The sequence below is a fragment of the Passer montanus genome, unplaced genomic scaffold (genome assembly GCF_014805655.1).
Source record: "Passer montanus isolate IOZ18808 unplaced genomic scaffold, ASM1480565v1 scaffold331, whole genome shotgun sequence".
Taxonomy (NCBI): domain Eukaryota; kingdom Metazoa; phylum Chordata; class Aves; order Passeriformes; family Passeridae; genus Passer; species Passer montanus.
This window is the reverse complement of record NW_024368053.1, coordinates 34,806-55,613: the sequence shown is the minus strand read 5'-3', so window position 1 is coordinate 55,613 and position 20,808 is coordinate 34,806. Positions and strand designations below refer to the sequence as shown.

The window sequence follows — 20,808 nt, the reverse complement described above, 5'->3', positions numbered from 1 at the left end:
CGGTTTCCATGGCAACACCCCCTGCTTTCCCATGACAACAGCCCCGTTCCCATGGCGACACCCCCGTTCCCACGCCCACGGCGCATGCGCGGTGCTCTCCCCGCCTCCCTGTCTCTCTGACTGCATTTCCCATCACCCCCCGCGGCCCGCGGCGCGCTAACGGCGCTCGGCAGCTCCGCGGACTCCATTTCCCATCGCACCCCGCGGCGCGGACGGGAGGGGGTGGGTCCCTACGGGGGCCGGCGCGGGCCCGGTCTCGTGACGCGCGCCGTGCGCGGACGCCAAGATGGCGGACGAGGAGGGCGAAGCGCGGCCGGGGGCGCGGAACGGGGCCGGGGAGGGACCCCCGGGCGGGCCCCGCGTCGTCCGCATCGTCAAGTCCGAGTCGGGTTACGGCTTCAACGTCCGCGGGCAAGTGAGCGAAGGCGGGCAGCTGCGCAGCATCAACGGCGAGCTGTACGCGCCGCTGCAGCACGTCAGCGCCGTGCTGGGCGGAGGGGCCGCCGACCGCGCCGGGGTGCGCAAGGGGGACCGCATCCTGGAGGTGTGAGTACGGGGGGGCCGCCCACCCACAGCCCCCCGGCAGCCGGCCCCGGGTGGACCCTTGTTCCTCTTACTGGACCCAAAGCGCAGCTTTTTGATTAAACCGGGATAAACGGTTTTTGTTTGTTCAGCTCGGGAAGCAGCAGGGTCCTGCTCAGGTTGTTGAGCGGACTGTTCTGGGTTCTGCAGGGTTTTGGGGGCTCCCTCAGTCCCTTGAGGGTCACCAGACTGCACTGCCGCAAACAGCGCTGCCTGCCCGTTTCCATGGCAACACACAGCCCGTTCCCATGGCTGAGGGGGCTCTGAGGGCTGTGAGGGGGCTCTGAGGGGGCTCTGAGGACCGTGAGGGGGCTCTGAGGGGGCTGGGGACCGTGAGGGGGCTCTGAGGGCTGTGAGGAGACTCTGAGGGGGCTCTGGGGACCATGAGGGGACTCTGAGGGCTGTGAGGGGCTCTGAGGGCCCTGAGGGGGCTCTGAGGAGACTGAGGGGGCTCTGAGGGGGCTCTGAGGGGCGTGAGGAGCTCTGGGTACCCTGAGGGGGCCCTGAGGGGCTCTGGAGGCCATGAGGGGCTCTGGAGGCCATGAGGGGCTCTGGGGGGCCCGGGCTGAGGGCCCTGAGGGGGCTCTGAGGAGACTGAGGGGGCTCTGAGGGTTGTGAGGAGCTCAGGGTACCCTGAGAGGGCCCTGAGGGGCTCTGGAGGCCATGAGGAGTCTGGGGACCATGAGGGGCTCTGGGGGGCCCGGGCTGAGGGGACACCGAGCCCTTGGTGCGGTGTTGGGGTGCTGAGGGTGTCATGAGGGGGATTGAGACCCCCCGGCTCTTGGGGGGTTTTGTGAGGGGGGCTGAGGATGGTGTGGTGAGGAGGGACTGAGACCCCCGGCCCTTGCTGGGGGTTTGGGGGGAATCCTGAGGGGGCTGAGCGCCCTTTGGAGATGTTTGGGGGGTGTGGGGGGCTCTGAGGGTCCCCTGGTGAGGGTGTGACTGGGGAGGAGGGGGAGCCCGCGACCCTTGGTGGGGATTTGGGGCGTCGTGAGGGGCCTGAAGGTCCCTTGGTGAGGGTGTCATGAGTGGGGGTGAGACCCCCAGCCCTTGGAGGGGATCTGGGTGTTTTGAGGGGCCTGAAGGTCCCTTGGTGAGGGTGTCATGAGTGGGGGTGAGACCCCCAGCCCTTGGAGGGGATCTGGGTGTTTTGAGGGACCTGAAGGTCCCTTGGTGAGGGTCATGAGACCCCCCCCAGCTCTTTGTGGGAATTTGGGGGGTCCTGAGGAGGCACCAAGGGGGCAGAGGATCCCTTGGTGAGGGTGTCATGAGACCACCCAGCTCTTTGTGGGAATTTGGGGGGTCCTGAGGAGGCACCAAGGGGGCAGAGGATCCCTTGGTGAGGTTTAGGGGGTCCAAAAGGGGGGTCTTGAGGGGGCTGAGGGTCCCTTGCTGAGGGTGTCATGAGCGCCCGGCCCTTGGATTTCAACATGGGGTCCCTCCTGGGGAGGTCAGGGGGAAATTTTAGGGATAAACCCCTTGGATTTCAACACAGGGGCTCCCAGGAAGGGCAGGGGGCATTTTTAAGGATAAACCTCTCAGAGTTCAGTGTGAGGACCATCCTGGGGAGGGCAAAAGAGCATTTTTAGGGTTGGGGGGGACAAAAGGGGGGGTCTTGGGGGGGCTGAGGGTCCCTTGCTGAGGGTGTCATGAGCGCCCGGCCCTTGAGGGGAATTTGGGGGGTCCTGAGGAGGGGGCTGAGCCCTCCCAACCCTTACTGGGGGTTTTGGGGGGTCTTACAGGAGCCTCTCAAGGGGTAACCCTTGGATTTCAACATGGGGTCCCTCCTGGGGAGGTCAGGGGGAAATTTTAGGGATAAACCCCTTGGATTTCAACACAGGGGCTCCCAGGAAGGGCAGGGGGCATTTTTAAGGATAAACCTCTCAGAGTTCAGTGTGAGGACCATCCTGGGGAGGGCAAAAGAGCATTTTTAGGGATAAACCCCTTGGATTCCATCCTGGAAGACACTTCCTTCCTTTTCTTATTCGTGTTCTCCGGCTGCTGCTTTTTCACACCCAAAACTGTAACTTTAACCCAGAGAACACCTTCCCATGGGAATATTCCTGCTGTGTGGAAACTCATCTTCCTTTCCCCCTCAAAAACCCTCAAACTTTGCAGCTGGTTTTGGGCTGGAATCCCTCAAATCCCAGCTTGGGGGTTGGTTTTCAGGGATCCCTCCGGATCCTCCCACCGTCGCACTTCGCTCCAGGTCGGTTAAGTCCAATTACTGATTAATTCCAGGGATTTCCGAGCTGCAGGAATGTTTTGCTGCCAGCTCTGGAAGCCCAAGGGGTGTGAGGAGCTGTCAGGACCTGCAGAAATCCCAGCTGGGATTGGGCTCTGTCCCAGCTGACCCAAATTCCCGATCCTTTGATTTTTCCGTGCGGGAGCAGAGGGAATTCTGCACCTGGATGTGCCAATGGGGGGAGCAGCGTTCCCAGCTGAGGGGGGAGGGTTTTGTGGGCACGGGGATGAAATTTTCCCTCATTTTTGAGTGGTTTGGGGAGCATTTAAAACGCTGGGTTTGGCATGAGGGAGAGGTTTGGAGCTTGGTGCTGGAATTTTGGGGTTCAGTGGCTGGTGCCAGGTGAGAACCGGGGCATGGTGTGTGGAATAATTAAGCCCTGAGGTTAATGATAGTTAATGAAGAGGGTTTGCTTGTGGTCTGCCAGTCCTGATATCCCTATGGGAGGTGGAAGGATTGGGAATTTCCTCTTGGTTTATTCGTTTATTTCCTGGGAGAAGTGGCTTTAATTTGTCCCTGTGCCCTGTAGGGCTGCCAGGTTGGCTCTTGCCCTATTCCAGTATTTATGTATCCCAATATTTCAATATTCTAGTATTCCTCTGTCCCAATATTTCCATAATCCAGTGTTCCAATATTTCAATTTCCCAATAGCCCTGTTTTCCTATATTTCAATTTTCCTATATTTCAGTATTTCAATATTCCTGTGTTCCAATATTTCAATATTCCAATATGTCAATATTCCAATATTTTGATATTCCAATATTTTGATATTCCAATATTTTGATATTCCAATATTTCGATATTCCAATATTTCAGTATTGCAATATCCCAGTATTCCAACCCTGCTATATTCCTATTTCCCTACATTCCAATATACCAATATTCCAATAATTCAATGTCCCTACATTCCAATATCCCCATTTTTCTATATTCCAAGATTACCCAATTCCCATATCCCAGCATTCCCATCTTTTGCTGCAGAAACCACCCCAGAATTCCCAAGTCCCATCCCTGTTCTGGCAGCATGAAACCCCTCTCATTTTCCTGGGATCTGTGAAAATCCCAACTCCTGGAATTCCTGGAGGAGGAAACAATGACCCAGGACTCCCAAAATAGCTCTGATTTCCCTTCCTTTCACGGGAGCAGCGGGATCAGGGCGGGAAATCCGCTCTCCCGGCCATCCCGCTTCCTCCAGAGGGAACTCCCCAAAATCCAGGCCCTGGAGCTCCGGGAGGAGCTGCCTGGGTGGGTTTGGGGTGTTCAGGGTGTTGATTCCATGCAGGATTTCCTTCCCACCTCCTGGAATTCCCAGCAGACCGGCCCCGAGGAGGGGAATTTTTGGGGAGGAAGAGGCTGAGCGAGGAGGTTGTTCTGCTCCTGAGGAATTCCTGCTGGGATTTATGGGGGATATTTGGGATGGGGGCACTCAGCTGTGGCTCTGGCTCTCCACAGCTCATCCCTGTCCTGGAAAAGCCTGGAGATCAGCCACTTAAGCGTGTTTTCCATGAAAAATCCACTCTTCCCAATCCAGCACCAATGGATGCTCCAGGTGCTGCCTGGATGCTCCAGGCCCTTTTTCCATCCCTCCCTCTCTCCCAGATCCAGCATCCAGCTCCTCCCTGTGCCTTCCCAAGGCTTTGGAATGCTCCAGAATCCCTGGGAGCATCCGAGGCAGACAATGGGAGCTAATTGAGCTCTTGATTAGCGCCCGGAATGTCGATCATCTCCAATCCACCAGGAAGAGATGCTCCAGAGCTGCTGGGGGAGGATGGAATGGAGGAAAAAGGGATTTATCCGTAACACTGAGTGGGAAAACAGCTGGATTTGGGTGAGGTGGGCAGGGCTGGGGGATCCTGCATCCCACCAGACTCATTCCTGCTGCAGGGAAACCTCTGGAACAGGTGCAGCACTGGGCAGGTGTCAGGTTTTGATGGAATAACCTCTGGAATCTGCGTCTTGCCAACATTCATGGGTGAGGCCAAAGGCTTTTCCCTCAGGAGGTTGGACTGTCCCTCTCTCCGTGGGCTCAATTTCCATTTTATGGGATGGAAAACCCAGCGCTGCCTTGGAAATTTTTGGGATTGCTTGGGATGAGTTTTCCAGGGCAGGTTTGATCCGCGTTTTCTGGGCAAAGCCAGATCCAGACTGCGGAGCTCTTGGGAATGTCAGGAATGTTCTAGAAGTGGCTTGGGAATATTTTCTGTATTTCCATGGGATTCTTCAGTGTTTCCAGGAAGTTTGGGGCTGGTTGAGATGACTTTTCCTGAGCTGGTGTGATCCAGATTTTCCAGGCAAGTCCAGATCTGTGCCATGGGGTTCTTGTGAATATCAGGAATGTTTGAGGTGGCTTGGGAATGTTTCATGTCTTCAGTGTTCCCATGGGATTCTGGAAGGTTTGGGATTGATTGGGATGAGTTTTCCTGAGTGAGGTTCGATCCAGACTTTTTGGACAGAGTCAGATCTGGGCTATGGGTCTGTGCCATGGGGTTCTTGTGAATATCAGGAATGTTTGAGGTGGCTTGGGAATGTTTCATGTCTTCAGTGTTCCCATGGGATTCTGGAAGGTTTGGGATTGATTGGGATGAGTTTTCCTGAGTGAGGTTCGATCCAGACTTTTTGGGCAAAGTCAGATCTGGGCTATGGAGCTCTTGGGAATGGCAGGAATGTTCTAGAAGTGGCTTTGGGAATGTCTTGGGTCTAAAGCACTTCTGTGGGATTCCAGGAAGTTGGGAGCAGATTGGGATGAGCTTTCCTAAACAGGCTGCCCAAGGTGTGACCCAGATTTTCTGGGCAAAGCCAGATCCTTTCCATGAGGTTCTTGGGAATGTCAGGAATGTTCTCTGGAGGTGGTGTGGGAATGTCTTCAGCACTTCCATGGGAATTTTGGATTTGCTCCGTTTAGGAACGGGGTGAACATGGAAGGAGCCGCACACAAGCAGGTGGTGGATCTGCTCCATGGGAATTTGGGATATTTTTCCCTGTAGGAACGGGGTGAACATGGAAGGAGCCGCACACAAGCAGGTGGTGGATCTGCTCCATGGGAATTTGGGATATTTTTCCTTTAGGAATGGGGTGAACGTGGAGGGAGCCAGGCACAAGCAGGTGGTGGATCTGCTCCATGGGATTTCAATGGGAGTTTGGGATATTTTTTTCCTTTAGGAACGGGGTGAACGTGGAGGGAGCCACGCACAAGCAGGTGGTGGCTCTGCTCCATGGGAATTTGGGATTTGTTCCCTGTAGGAACGGGGTGAACATGGAAGGAGCCGCACACAAGCAGGTGGAGGCTCTGCTCCATGGGAATTTGGGATTTGTTCCCTGTAGGAACGGGGTGAACATGGAAGGAGCCGCACACAAGCAGGTGGAGGCTCTGCTCCATGGGAATTTGGGATTTGTTCCCTGTAGGAACGGGGTGAACATGGAAGGAGCCGCACACAAGCAGGTGGAGGCTCTGCTCCATGGGAATTTGGGATTTGTTCCCTGTAGGAACGGGGTGAACATGGAAGGAGCCGCACACAAGCAGGTGGAGGCTCTGCTCCATGGGAATTTGGGATTTGTTCCCTGTAGGAACGGGGTGAACATGGAAGGAGCCGCACACAAGCAGGTGGAGGCTCTGCTCCATGGGAATTTGGGATTTGTTCCCTGTAGGAACGGGGTGAACATGGAAGGAGCCGCACACAAGCAGGTGGAGGCTCTGCTCCATGGGAATTTGGGATTTGTTCCCTGTAGGAACGGGGTGAACATGGAAGGAGCCGCACACAAGCAGGTGGAGGCTCTGCTCCATGGGAATTTGGGATTTGTTCCCTGTAGGAACGGGGTGAACATGGAAGGAGCCGCACACAAGCAGGTGGAGGCTCTGCTCCATGGGAATTTGGGATTTGTTCCCTGTAGGAACGGGGTGAACATGGAAGGAGCCGCACACAAGCAGGTGGAGGCTCTGCTCCATGGGAATTTGGGATTTGTTCCCTGTAGGAACGGGGTGAACATGGAAGGAGCCGCACACAAGCAGGTGGAGGCTCTGCTCCATGGGAATTTGGGATATTTTTCCTTTAGGAACGGGGTGATCGTGGAGGGAGCCACGCACAAGCAGGTGGTGGATCTGATCCGCGCCGGGGAGAAGGAGCTGGTGCTGACGGTGCTGTCGGTGCCGCCGCACGAGGCCGAGAGCCTGGAGCCGCCCGAGGAGCCGCTGGGGCCGCCCTTCTACGACTACAGCGAGAAGCAGGCGGTGCCCATCTCCATCCCCACCTACAAACACGTGGAGCAGAGCGGGGAGAAGTTCGTGGTGAGGCTTTTTCCCCCTGGGAATGGGGTGGAAATCTGTGGGTTTGGGGTTTTGTTTGTTCGTGGGGGTAGGGGGGTTGTTCGCAGTGAGTAGTGGGGCTGAAATGTAGGATTGTTGAAGTATGGGAATGTTATGATATAGGAATGTTATTATATAGGATATAGGAATGTTATGATATAAGATGGAGGAATGTTATGATACAGGATATAGGAATGTTGGAATATTGAACATAGGATTGTTGGAATGTAGGAACGCTGAAATTTAGCAATGTTGCAATGTAGGAATTTTGGAATGTTGGAATACAGGAACATTGGAATATAGGAATGCTGAAATTTAGCAACGTTGCAATGTAGGAATTTAGGATTGTTGGAATGTTGGAAGGAACATGGAAATATAGGAATGCTGAAATTTAGGAATATTGGAATTTAGGGAAACAGGGCTGTTGAAGTATTGAAATATAGGAATATTGAAACATGGGATTATTGAAATATAGGAATATTGAAATAAAGGGATACAGGACTGTTATGATATAGTAATATTAGAATGTTGGACACAGGAATACAGGACTATTGGAATACATTGGAATATAGGAATGGTGAAATCCCAGAGTGGGATTTGGCCTAAAATCCCATAGTTTGGGGCTTTGGATGCAACATGAAGAGTTTGGGATCTCTCAGTATCTCATGGGAAGCATCCATGATCCCAAATCCCGAGTTTTGAGGCTGTGGATGAAACATGGGGAGTTTGGGATCTCTCTGCATTCCATGGGAAGGAGCCAGGAACTTAAATCCCAATATTTTGGCCTTTGTGTGGAAAATGGGGAGTTTGGGACCTCTCAGTGTCTCGTGGGAAGTATCCATGACCCTGAATCCCAAGATTTGGGATTCCTGAGGCCCTGGAATGCCGGGATCAGCAGGGACACCCTTCCTCTCTCCCCAAACCCCTCACTCCTGGAGGGCAGGCACAGCCGAGCTGTGGGGAACATTTGGGAATTCTGGGGGCTCTCCCCAGGTGTACAACGTTTACATGGCCGGGCGGCAGCTGTGCTCCAAGCGCTACCGGGAATTCGCCATCCTGCACCAGAACCTGAAGCGGGAATTCGCCAACTTCACCTTCCCGCGCCTGCCGGGCAAGTGGCCGTTCTCGCTGTCCGAGCAGCAGCTGGACGCCCGCAGGAGGGGCCTGGAGGAGTACCTGGAGAAGGGTGAGCTGCTCCAAAATCCCTCCTCGTCCCTAAATCCATCCTCAGACTGATCCCGCACCCCAAAATCCCTCCTCGTCCCTAAATCCCTATTCAGAACAATCCCGCACCCCAAAATCCCTCCTCGTCCCTAAATCCATCCTCAGACCGATCCCACACCCAAAATCCTTCCTCATCCCTAAATCCATCCTCAGAACAATCCCGCACCCCAGAATCCCTCCTCGTCCCTAAATCCCTATTCAGAACAATCCCGCCCCCCAGAATCCCTCCTCGTCCCTAAATCCCTATTCAGAACAATCCCGCCCCCCAGAATCCCTCCTCGTCCCTAAATCCCTATTCAGAACAATCCCGCCCCCCAGAATCCCTCCTCGTCCCTAAATCCCTATTCAGAACAATCCCGCCCCCCAGAATCCCTCCTCGTCCCTAAATCCCTATTCAGAACAATCCCGCCCCCCAGAATCCCTCCTCGTCCCTAAATCCCTATTCAGAACAATCCCGCCCCCCAGAATCCCTCCTCGTCCCTAAATCCCTATTCAGAACAATCCCGCCCCCCAGAATCCCTCCTCGTCCCTAAATCCCTATTCAGAACAATCCCGCCCCCCAGAATCCCTCCTCGTCCCTAAATCCATCCTCAGCCCAATCCCGCACCTCAAAATCCCTTCTTGTCCCTAAATCCATCCTCAGCCCAATCCCCACCTGAAAATCCCTCCTCGTCCCAAAATCCCTCCTCAGACCAAAATCCCTCAGCTCAAAATCCTGCAACCCAAAATCCCTCCTCGTCCCTAAATCCATCCTCAGCCCAATCCCCACCTGAAAATCCCTCCTCCTCCCAAAATCCCTCACCCAGATCCCTCATCCCAAACCTTCTCACCCCAAAATCTCTCCTTATGCCAAAACCCCTCCTCACCTCAATCCCTCCTCATCCCAAAATCCCTCCTCATCCCAAAATCCCTCACCCTAAAATCCCATCCCTCCTCCTCCCAAAATCCCTCACCCAGATCCCTCATCCCAAACCTTCTCACCCCAAAATCTCTCCTTATGCCAAAACCCCTCCTCACCTCAATCCCTCATCCCAAAATCCCTCCTCATCCCAAAATCCCTCCTCACCCCAATCTGTCATCCCAAAACCCCTCACCCTAAAATCCTTCCTCATCCCAGAAACCCTTATCCCAAATCCTTCCTCCTCCCAAAACCCCTCACCGACATTCCCGGGGGTATTCCTGATCCATTTGTGTATTTGCTCTGTGAGGTTTGGGGTGGTTGGGTGGGATTTTGGGGTGGATCCGCCTTGGAGAGGGTCTGGATCCATGAGGGACACCAGAACATAAAGAACATGGAGTTAACGGTGACACTGGAGGTGACCCAGGGGACAGGAGGTGACACACGTGACACTCAGGGCACTGCAGGTGTTGGCCTGATCCACCTTGGAGAAGGTCTGGATCCATGAGTGACACCAGGATATGGAATTAACATGGAGTTAACGGTGACACTGGGGACAGGAGGTGACCCAGGGGACACTCAGTCACCTTGGAGAGGGTCTGGATCCATGAGGGACACCAGGACCTGGAGAACATGGAGTTAATGGTGACCCCGGTGCAGGAATTTCCTCAGTTAATGGTGACACTGGGGACAGGAGGTGACCCCGGTGCAGGAATTCCCTTCAGGATGAGTCGGGATGATGGGAAAGGGTTGCTGGGCTGCCCCTGGAGGGGACATTCCAGGTCCTGGTGACATTCCATGTGACATTCCTTGTGTCCCACAGTGTGCTCCATCCGGGTCATCGGCGAGAGCGACATCATGCAGGAGTTCCTGTCGGAGTCGGACGAGGTGGGTGCCATCATCCCGCAGAATTCCATGGAAAAAACCCTTCCATGGAATCGCCAAGGTGGGAAAACCCCTCCTGTCCAACCATCCCCAAGGCCACCCTGGTCTGTGTCCCCAAGTGCCACATCCATGGGGTTTTGGGACAATTCCAACCGGTTTTGGTGGGATTGAGGCTTGGTCCACCCGAATTCCATAGGGAAAAACTCTTCCATGGAATCATGGAAAAGCCCTCGAAGCTCCTCATATCCAACTGTCCCCAAGGCCACCCCTGATCCCTGTCCCCAAGTGCCACATCCATGGGTTTTGGGGACAATTCTTCCTCTTTTTTATGGGATTGAGGCACCCCAAGCTCCCAGAATTCCTCCAAACCCCACAACCCTTCGGGATCCAGGGAACACACCAGGAATGAGCAGGAATTCCAGAGGGGGATTGGTCCCAAAGCCCCAGTCTGGGACGATCCCCAGGATGGCAATTCCACAGTGCCCTGGGCAGCGCTGACCACGAAGGGATGAAGGAATTCCATGGGGGATTTCTCCCAAATATCCCACCTGGAGCTCCCTGGCCATTCCCTCAGGAGAAGAACCCAACCTCCTCCCATGCTGAATTCCCACTGGGGATTTTCAGGGATCACAAATAACTGGAAAACCGGGAATTCCTGATGTTTTGGGGATTTTCCCTTCCCTTTTTCCCAGAACTACAACGGCGTCTCCGACGTGGAGCTGCGGGTTGCGCTCCCGGACGTCACCACGGTGACAGTGAGGGTGAAGAAGAACAGCACCACGGACCAGGTGTACCAGGTGAGCCCATTCCCACCTGGAATTGCCCTTCCCACTGGGAATTTCCATCCCCTCAACTCGATTTCCCCACCCTCACCTGGATTTTCCTCTTTCCCGCGTGGAATTTCCTTCCCCTCACCTCAATTCTCCTTTTTCCCACCTGGAATTTCCACTTTTGCCACCTGGAACTGCCCTTCCCACCTGGAATTTCCATCCCCTCAACTCGATTTTTCTTTTTCCCACCTGAATTTTCCTTTTTCCCACCTGGATTTTCCCCTGTTTTTTGAGCATTGGGATCCACTGGATCCAAGGATTATGGGGAATAAAATAACACAGGGAAAACACAGAGTTTTCATCTCCTTTGGAAAAAGGAGATGAAACCTCTGCTGGAAAAGAGCAGGAATTCCAGAATCCCATGGATAAACGGGATTTGGGTGTGTTCAGGACAGATCCCATGGAATTCCACACCAATTTTAGGCAGTGGAATGATCCCAGATGGGAATTCCCACTCCTTTTCCCTGGGCAATCCAGGCTGGAATTGTGGAGACCCCACAACCTCGACATCCCCAGGAATCAGGGAGCAGAACGGGATTGAAGAGCTGGCCTGGTTGTGCTGGCAGAGTTCCAACCGGGTTTTCCGTGGTCAGGGAATTCCCGGGAACGCCCGGCTGGCGCTGATCCCGTTTTCCCGGCGTTTTCCAGGCGGTGGCTGCCAAGGTGGGCATGGACAGCATCACCGCCAACTACTTCGCCCTCTTCGAGGTCATCAACCACTCCTTCGGTGAGCCCGGAATTCCGTGGGATTTAGGGGAAAAAAAAAGCTGGGAAAAAAGGGGAATGAAGGGATCCGCAGGTTCCTTAGGATGGGAATGTGGATTTCATGGGGCAGGGACGGCTCCCGCCATCCCAGGCTGCTCCAACCTGGTTTTGGATGATTCCAGAGATGGGGAATCCATGGAATAACCTGGGATAGGGAAGGATTTATCCCTAAAATCCCATTAAAGCAGGACAGGGAATCCTGGAACGGTTTGGGATGGAAAAGATCCTTAAAGATCCTTGGGATCTTGGGACCCCGCACTGTCCCAGATTGATCCAAGCTGGAATTGGGCATTCCCAGGGATGGGGAATCATCCTGGCTGGAAAAGCCCGCTGAGATTGAGGTCAGTCCCACTAAATCCTGTCTCCCAGGTGCCACTTCCAGGAGTTTTTGGGATAATTCCCAGGAATGGTGGCTCCACCCTGCCCTGAGCATCCCCATCCAACACCTGATCACCTTTTCCATGGGGAAACATTCCTGAATATCCAACCTGGACCTCCCCTGGCACAATTTGAGGGAATGTTCCCCTGATTCCCCAGCTTTTCCCAGTGCAGAAGTTGGCTCTCAACGAGTTCCCCCACAAGCTCTACATGCAGAACCACGCCCGGGATTTTTGGGATATTCCTCCAGATTCCAGGGGTTTTGGAGGGATTTGGGATCATTCTGGAAGGATTCGGGGATAATTTTGGAAGGGCTTGGGATCATCTTGGAGGATTCGGGGATAATTTTGCGACCATTCTGGAGGATTTGTGGTCATTCTAGAAGAATTTAGGGTCATTCTGGAAGGATTTGGGATCACTCTGGAAAGATTTGCGATCATTTTTGACGGTTCCCTGTGGGAAAACCCCCATTTTAACGCCGATTTTTTTGGCTCTCCTGGAACCCCTGTCCTCCCCACGCCCTGACCCCGACATTCCACGGCCTCTCCGGGATCTCCCGGGCCGTTCCCAGTGCGGAAGCTGGCTCCCAACGAGTTCCCCCACAAGCTCTACGTGCAGAATTACACCTCGGCCGTGCCGGGGACGTGCCTGACCCTACGCAAGTGGCTCTTCACCACCGAGGAGGAGGCGCTGCTCAACGACAACGACCTGGCCGTCGCCTACTTCTTCCACCAGGTACGGAATTCCCACCTGGAATTCCTCTGGAGTGCTCCTTTGGGTGGGGAAAACTCCTCACGGGGTTGTTGGGTCCCATAGTTGATCCCAAGGTGGGTTGGGGTTTTGGTTGTCTTTATGAGATTGAGTCACCTCAAAGGTTCTCGGGCCACCTCAAGGTTCCCCATGGAATTCGGAGCAGGAATTCCTCTGGAATGCCCCTTCAGGTGGGGAAAACTCCTCATGGGGTCATTGGGTCCCATAGTTGATCCCAAAGTGGGTTGGGGTTTCGGTTGTTTTTATGGGATTGAGGCATCCCAAGGTTCTTGGGCCAACCCAAGGTCCCCTAAGGAATTCCCACCTGGAATTCCTCTAGAATGCCCCTTCAGGTTGGGAAAACTCCTCATGGGGTTGTTGGGTCCCATAGTTGATCCCAAGGTGGGTTGGCGCTTTGCTTTGAGACACCTCAAGGTTCTTGGGCCACCCCAAGGTCCTGCAGGTGAGGAATTCCCACCTGGAATTCCCACCTGGAATTCCTCTGGAATGCCCCTTCAGGAGGGGAAAACTCCTCACAGGGTCTTTGGGTCCCATAGTTGATCCCAAGGTGGGATGGGGTTTTGGTTGTTTTTATGGGATTGAGGCACCCCAAGGTTCTCCGCCCACCTTAAGGTCCCCCAAGGAATTCCCACCTGGAATTCCTCTGGAATGCTCATTCCTGTTGGGAGAGGTGATGGGGTGCAGTGGTTGATCCCAGCTTTGGGAATTCCACCCATGTTTTATGGGATTGAGGCACTCCTGGAAGCACTCCAAGCCCTACTGTCCTTTGGGATACAGAGATTGGGGTGGGAATGACCTGGGGGGGAACCCCTGAGGGTGGAGCAGGAGGTGACTCCTCCTCCTCCCATCCCAAATCCCAGATTTTTCCCAGATTTTTCCCATTTTTTTTCCCGTCCCCAGGCCGTTGATGACGTCAAGAAAGGCTACATCAAAGCCGAGGAGAAATCCTACCAGCTGCAGAAGCTCTGCGAGCAGAGGAAGATGGTCATGGTGAGTGAATTCCCTGGAGTGCTGGGGACTCCCTGGAATGTCCCATGGAATCCCTGCCCGTGTCTGTATCCCTGGAATCCTGGTGAACCCCTGAGATCCCAGTGAATTCCCTGGGATCCCAGGGACTCCTGGAATCCCGGTGAAACCCTGAGATCCCAGTGGATTCCCCAGTGAATCCCTTGGGATCCCGGTGCATTCCCTGGGGTCCTGGTGCATTCCCTGACATCCCATTGAACCCATGGAGTCCTGGTGAATTCCCTGAGATCCCAGTGAACCCTGGGGTCCCGATGACTCCCTGCCATCCTGGTGTCATCCCAAGGTTCTAGTGCATTCCCTGGGATCCTGGTGACTCCCTGGCACCCTGGTGAATTCCCTGGCATCCCAGTGCCTCCCTGCCATCCCAGTGAATCCCTGGCATCCTGGTGAATTCCCTGGGATCCTGATTCATTCCCTGGGATCCCACTGCATTCCCTGAGATCCTAGTGACTCCCTGGGGTCCAGTGCATTCCCTGGGGTCCCAGTGAATCCCTGGCATCCCAGTGAACCCCTGGGATCCTGGTGAATTCCCTGAGATCCTGGTGAATTCCAGAATGCTGGTGTATTCCCTGGGGTCCCTGTGCATTCCCTGGGGCCTGGCATCCCAGTGAATCCCTGGCATCCCAGTGAATCCCTGGCATCCCAGTGAACCCCTGGAATCCTGGTGAATTCCCTGAGATCCTGGTGTATTCCCTGGGGTCTTGGTGACTCCCTGGGGTCCGTGTGCATTCCCTGGGATCCTGGTGACTCCCTGGGATCCTGGTGAATTCCAGAACACTGGTGAATTCCCTGAGATTGCGGCGCATTCCCTGGCATCCTGGTGACTCCCTTGGGTCCCTGTGCATTCCCTGGGATCCTGGTGACTCCCTTGGGTCCCTGTGCATTCCCTGGCATCCTGGTGACTCCCTTGGGTCCCTGTGCATTCCCTGGCATCCTGGTGACTCCCTGCCATCCTGGTGCATTCCCTGGCACCCCGGTGACTCCCTGGGGTCCCAATGCCTCCCTGGCACCCTGGTGCATTCCCTGGCACCCCGGTGCCTCCCCGGTGACCGGGCTGTCCCCGCAGTACCTGAACATGCTGCGGACGTGCGAGGGCTACAACGAGATCACCTTCCCTCACTGCTCGTGTGACTCGCGGCGCAAGGGCCACGTCATCTCGGCCATCAGCATCCGCCACTTCAAACTGCACGCCTGCACCGAGGAGGGCCAGCTCGAGGTATTCCCTGCCATGCCTGCCATCCCTGCCATCCCCGGCCCCACAGCCCTGCCTCTGTGCCCTCCCGAATCCATGGGGTCACCCCAAATCCCTGGGGTTGTCCCCAGCCTCGCACCTTGGCTTTACGGCATCACCCTGTTCCCAAATCCCTGGGGTTGTTCCCAGGCGGTGACTGGGCTGTCCCCGCAGTACCTGAACATGCTGCGGACGTGCGAGGGCTACAACGAGATCACCTTCCCTCACTGCTCGTGTGACTCGCGGCGCAAGGGCCACGTCATCTCGGCCATCAGCATCCGCCACTTCAAACTGCACGCCTGCACCGAGGAGGGCCAGCTCGAGGTATTCCCTGCCATGCCTGCCATCCCTGCCATCCCCGGCCCCACAGCCCTGCCTCTGTGCCCTCCCGAATCCCTGGGGTCACCCCAAATCCCTGGGGTTGTTCCCAAACTCACACTGTGGGTTTTACACCATCACCCTCTTCCCAAATCCGTGGGGTCATCCCAACTCCCTGGGATTGTCCCCAAGCTCACAGTGGATTTTACAGCATCACTCTCTTCCCAAATCCCTCGGGTCACCCCAAATCCCTGGGATTGTCCCCAGCCTCACACCTTGGCTTTACGCCATCACCCAGTTCCCAAATCCCTGGGGTTGTTCCCAAGCTCACACTGTGGGTTTTGCACCATCACCCTCTTCCCAAATCCCTGGGGTCATCCCAAATCCCTGGGATTGTCCCGAGCCTCACAGCCTGGGTTTTACACCATTAATGTGTTCCCAAATCCCTGGGGTTGTCCCCAGCCTCACACCCTGGATTTTACACCATCACCGTGTTCCCAAATCTCTGGGATCACACCTTGATTTGTGTCATCACAGTGTTCCCAAATACCTGGGATCATCCTTGGTCTCCTACCTTGATTTGCACTTGGACTGTGATCCCAAATCCCTGGGATCGTCCCTGACCTGACACCTTTGGATTTGCACCTGGACTGTGTTCCCAAATCCCTGGAGATTGTGCTGGGATCATCCCTGGCACCCCTGGGATTATCCCTCATTTCACACCCTGGCTTGCATCTGCTCTGTGTTCCTAAATCCCTGGGGATCATCCTGATAAACCTGGGATCATCCTTGGTCTCCCACCTTGGTTTGCACCTGGACTGTGTTCCCAAATCCCTGGGATCATCCTTGGTCTCCCACCTTGGTTTGCACCTGGAATGTGTTCCCAAATCCCTGGAGGTTGTGCTGGGATCATCCCTGCATCCCTGGGATTACCCCTGATTTCACACCTTGGTTTGCACTTGGTCTGTGTTCCCAAATCCCTGGGATCACCCCAATTCCCTGGAATTTACCCTGGGATCATCACTGACCTCACACCTTTGGATTTGCAAATCCCTGGGCTCTCCCCGAGCTCCCTGCTGGATTTGGGAAGCGCAGCCCAGGATAACTCTGGGAATCCTCCCTGTGCTAAACCTGGGACAAACCCTCCTGTTCCCTGACCCCCCCTGATCCCGGGGGCTCCCCCAGCTGCCCTGCCCAGGATCCTGGCTCAGCTGGGTTTGGGAATTCTGCAGAACCAGGTGATCGCCTTCGAGTGGGAGGAGATGCAGCGCTGGGACACGGACGAGGAGGGCATGGCCTTCTGCTTCGAGTACGCGCGCGCCGAGAAGAAACCGCGCTGGGTCAAGATCTTCACCCCCTACGTGAGTGTCCCTGCCTGGAATGCCCTCAATTCCTGCCTGGAATGCCCTCAATTCCTGCCTGGAATGCCCTCAAACCGAGCCCGGGAGTCCCTTGGGAATGGCATCCTGAGTGTCCCTGTCCTGATCCCAAGCCCTGCCCAGAATTCTCTCAAACCCTGCCCAGAATGCCCTCAAACCCTGCCCAGAATTCCCTCAAACCCTGCCCAGAATTCCCTCAAATCCCACCCAGAATTCTCTCAAACCCCGCCCAGGATTCCCTCAAACCCTGCCCAGAATTCCCTCAAACCCTGCCCAGAATTCCCTCAAATCCCACCCAGAATTCCCTCAAATCCCACCCAGAATTCTCTCAAACCCCGCCCAGGATTCCCTCAAGCCCCGCCCAGAATGCCCTCCAATCCCGCCAGAAATTCCCTTAAATCTCACCAGGAATTCCCTCAAATCCCACCCGGGATCATGAATGTCCCAATCCTGCCTGGAATTCCCTCAATTCCCACCCAGAATGGCCTTGGGAATGGGATGTGTGAGTGTCCCAGTCCTGCCCAGATTCCCTTCAAATCCTGCCAGGAATTCCCTCAAACCCTGCCTGAAATTCCCTCAAACCCCACCCAGAATTCCCTCAAACCCCACCTGGAATTCCTATGGGAATAGGGGCTGGGGGAGTGCGAGGCACAGGGAGAGCTGGGACAGGGGGGAAGGAGAGGCTGATCCCAGAGATTGATCCCAGAAAGGCTGATCCTTCTCTGGAGCTCCTGGTTCCTCCTGGGACCCCTCTGGAGCTGCTGGATCCTGTTTGGAATTCCTGATTCCTACCTGGAGCTCCTGGTTCCTCCCTGGAGCTGCTGGATCCAGAAGTTCCGAACGAGAACCAGGAGCTCCTGGCTTTTCCCTGGAATTCCTGGCCCCAGACTGGAGCCCCCAGTTCCCCTCTGGATCTCCTCCCTCCCCCTGGATCTCCCGGGTTTTCCCTGGATTTTCCCTGATTCCTGTTTTTCCCTGGCAGTTCAATTACATGCACGAGTGCTTCGAGCGAGTGTTCTGCGAGCTCAAGTGGAGGAAGGAGGTGAGAATTCCAAACTTTTCCCTTTCCCAGGTGGCTTTCCTGGTCCATAATTCCCACAGGGAATGTCTGGGTAGTTCCAGGATGGGGAAAAGCAGGGGAGGAGCTCTGGAAGTGGGGAAGGTTTCATGGAGCAGCTGGAAAAAGGAGCTGCAGGTGTTGGGAAAAGGCTCCTGGAGCTGGGGATGACCTGGGATAAATCTGGGAAAATACCTTGAGGAGCTGGGAATGGCCAGAATAAACTTGGGAAAAGGCTCCTGGAGGTAGGATTGGGATTGGCATTGGGATTGGGATTGGGATTGGAATACTGGAATTGGAATTGAGATTAGAATTAGGATTGGACTTTGAATTTAAATTGGGATTGGCATTGGAATTGGAATTGGAATTGAAATTAGAATTGGGATTGAACTTGGAATTTGATTTGGAATTTAAATTGGGATTGCCATTGACATTGGGATTGCCATTGGCATTGGGATTGCCATTGGAATTTAAATAGGAATTGGAATTGGCATTGGCATTGGAATTTAAATAGGAATTGGAATTGGCATTGGCATTAGGATTGGGATTTGAATTGGAATTGGCATTGGCATTGGAATTTGAATTAGATTTGGGATTGGGATTGGGACATTCCAGGTGTGTGGGAGCCCCAGCTGGGCTCTGAGCCATTCCCAGCACCCCCAGCCTCTCCTCAATCCCATTTCCCAGTGGGAATCCCGGGGTTCTGCCACCTTCACCTTGTCCCTTTCCTTCTTTTCCAGAACCTTTTCCAGCTGGTCAGGTCACAGCAAAGGGACGTGGCCACTTAACCCCGGGAGCTTTTCCAGGAACCCCCAAAAATCCGTTATTGTATTAAAGCCCCCCCCAAACTAAATCTCATTAATTCCAAATCCATTCGTGCCCGTCATCTTTATGGAATTCCAGAGGAAAGAAACAAAACAAAACAAAAAAAAAAACTGGGAAAAGCCACCTGAGGGGGCTCCTTTTTCCCACTCAGATCCAGCTCCAGGCTGACAACTGGAATTAAGAAGTTGTTGTTTCTGCTGGGTCAGATGTGGAAAAATAAATGGGGGGAAAAAGCAGGAAAAAGCCCTGGGAATGTTCCATTCCTGCCTGGGCACCCATGGGAATAATTCCTTTAAAATCCCACGAGGTGGCAGCAGCTTTTAAAGGGATTTTCCACCTGTTTCTCCTCCCAGTCCATTTTTTTTAATCACTACAGATTTAAAAAAACCAGGAAAAACATCCAAAAGGAGTCAGATTCCAAGGAAATGCCTCTCCTGGCACAAGGATCCCGCTCATGGATTTCTATTCCTGCTTTTTGGGGTGTTTTCCCAGGGATTTGGGTGTGCCTGGCTCCTTGGGATGGGATCTGGGAGATTCCAGGATCCCAGGGCTGCCCCTGGATGGGGATGAGCAGCTCCCAGGAGGAAAAAGAACCTGGAAAAAACACAATTTTCCTATTTTTGAGTGGGATTTTTCCATGGATCCGGTGGCTGGGCAGCTCCCAGGAGGGAAAAATAACCTAAAAAAAGCCATTTTCCCCTATTTTTGAGCACTTTTTATCCATGACTTGGGTGTCCAAGCAGGAAAAATAACCTGGAAAAAACCATTTTCCTTCATTTTGAGCAGGATTTTTCCGTAGTTCTGGAGGAAAAATAAGGTGGAAAACTCATTTTCCCTGGTTTTGAATGGGATTTTTACACAGATCCAGTGGCTGGGATGTTCCCAGGAGGGAAAAATGAGCTGGAAAAGCCATTTTTCCTTGGTTTTGAGCAGGATTTTTCCGTGGATCTGGCAGCTGAGCAATTCCCAGAAGGAAAAATTATGGAAAAGCCATTTTTCCCTGGTTTTGAGTGGGATTTTTCCATGTTTTGGGAGGAAAAAATCACCTGGAAAAGCCGTTTTTGCCTGGTTTGGGGCTGGCCTGGAGCTGGTTCTGCCAGGGCTTGGGGTGGATTTGGGAATTTTTGGAAGCAAACCCAGCAGGAGCATCCTGGCCTCATTCCCCACCTCTGGAATGTGCCAGAATTGCTCCAAAGTGGGATTTTCCCCCAAATCCCCTTTTTGGGAAGGGGTTTTCCCCACTCCTCCCCCAGGAGCCAGGATGGGGGAGTTTTTTTGGGGGGGGAAAATCCCAAATCCTCGGCTCTGGAGCAGCCAAGAGCCGGGAATTAATTCCATTAATTGGATCCCTGTAATTAATTGGATTTCCGTTGTCCTCGGGAGCCCTGAGCTGTGGAAAACCCAGGAATGGGGGAGGGAAACTGGGAGAGGTTTGGGATCCCCAAAATCCCCCTTAAAATCTCCTTCAGCACCCCCAATTTGGGTAAAATCCCAGGAAAAACTGAATTTTCATCCCAATTTTCCCGCTAGCCCCAAATTCCAGCAGATCAAGGAGAACTGAACCATCTTCCTGTGGGTTTTTGTATCAAAAAAGAAAAAAAAACACCCAGAAAAGGGAGAAATTGGTAAAAAAAAATACAAAACCAAAACCCTGCCCCCTCCTTGTCCCATTTTCCCTCTTCCAGCTGCTCCCATTCCTCGGGTTCCCGGTCGGGAAAAGCCCCTTTAGTGTAATTAATTGTAACATATTCTTTTAAATAAATTGATTTATTGAGGAAATTCCGGAGGGCCGTGGCCGTGCTCCTTCCCCTGGGGGGGCTCCCGTGTCCCCCCAAAATCCAGGAGAATCCAGGGATGGTTTCAAACTTCTGGACTTTGGGAATTTGGTGGGATTTTAAGGTGTGGTTTGGGGTTGGTTTTTTTTTTTATTTTTGTTGTTGTTGTTGTTGTTTTTTTTTTTTTTTTTAATTTTTTATTTCGACAGAAAAACCAAAAAAAAAAAAGAGAGAAAAAAAGTCAATTCTGAAAGGAACTGCAATAAATAGCAAATAAATAAAGCCTTGAGCCCAGGGGGCTTCACTGCCCCTCCCCCAA

General features: G+C 53.7%; 1 protein-coding gene across 1 annotated transcript; it reads left to right on the top strand.

Annotated features, from left to right (window-relative positions):
• The first annotated feature begins 256 nt into the window (after window positions 1–256).
• On the top strand, window positions 257–18,887 carry SNX27 (sorting nexin 27). Its single transcript, XM_039715543.1, has 12 exons — window positions 257–546; window positions 6,878–7,109; window positions 8,121–8,313; window positions 10,073–10,137; window positions 10,827–10,931; window positions 11,613–11,691; window positions 12,679–12,842; window positions 13,779–13,868; window positions 14,971–15,120; window positions 16,686–16,814; window positions 17,815–17,874; window positions 18,630–18,887. The coding sequence occupies exons 1-12, from the start codon at window positions 287–289 to the stop codon at window positions 18,675–18,677; spliced, it is 1,575 nt and encodes a 524-aa protein (XP_039571477.1). The 5' UTR covers window positions 257–286; the 3' UTR covers window positions 18,678–18,887.
• The last annotated feature ends 1,921 nt before the right edge of the window (window positions 18,888–20,808 follow it).

Excerpts from the sequence above, each read along its gene's own strand:
- SNX27 (XM_039715543.1), top strand. The coding sequence starts at position 287 with ATGGCGGACGAGGAGGGCGAAGCGCGGCCGGGGGCGCGGAACGGGGCC. Across the intron at positions 10,138-10,826 it reads TCCTGTCGGAGTCGGACGAG|AACTACAACGGCGTCTCCGA; the intron begins GTGGGTGCCATC and ends CCTTTTTCCCAG. Across the intron at positions 10,932-11,612 it reads CCACGGACCAGGTGTACCAG|GCGGTGGCTGCCAAGGTGGG; the intron begins GTGAGCCCATTC and ends GGCGTTTTCCAG.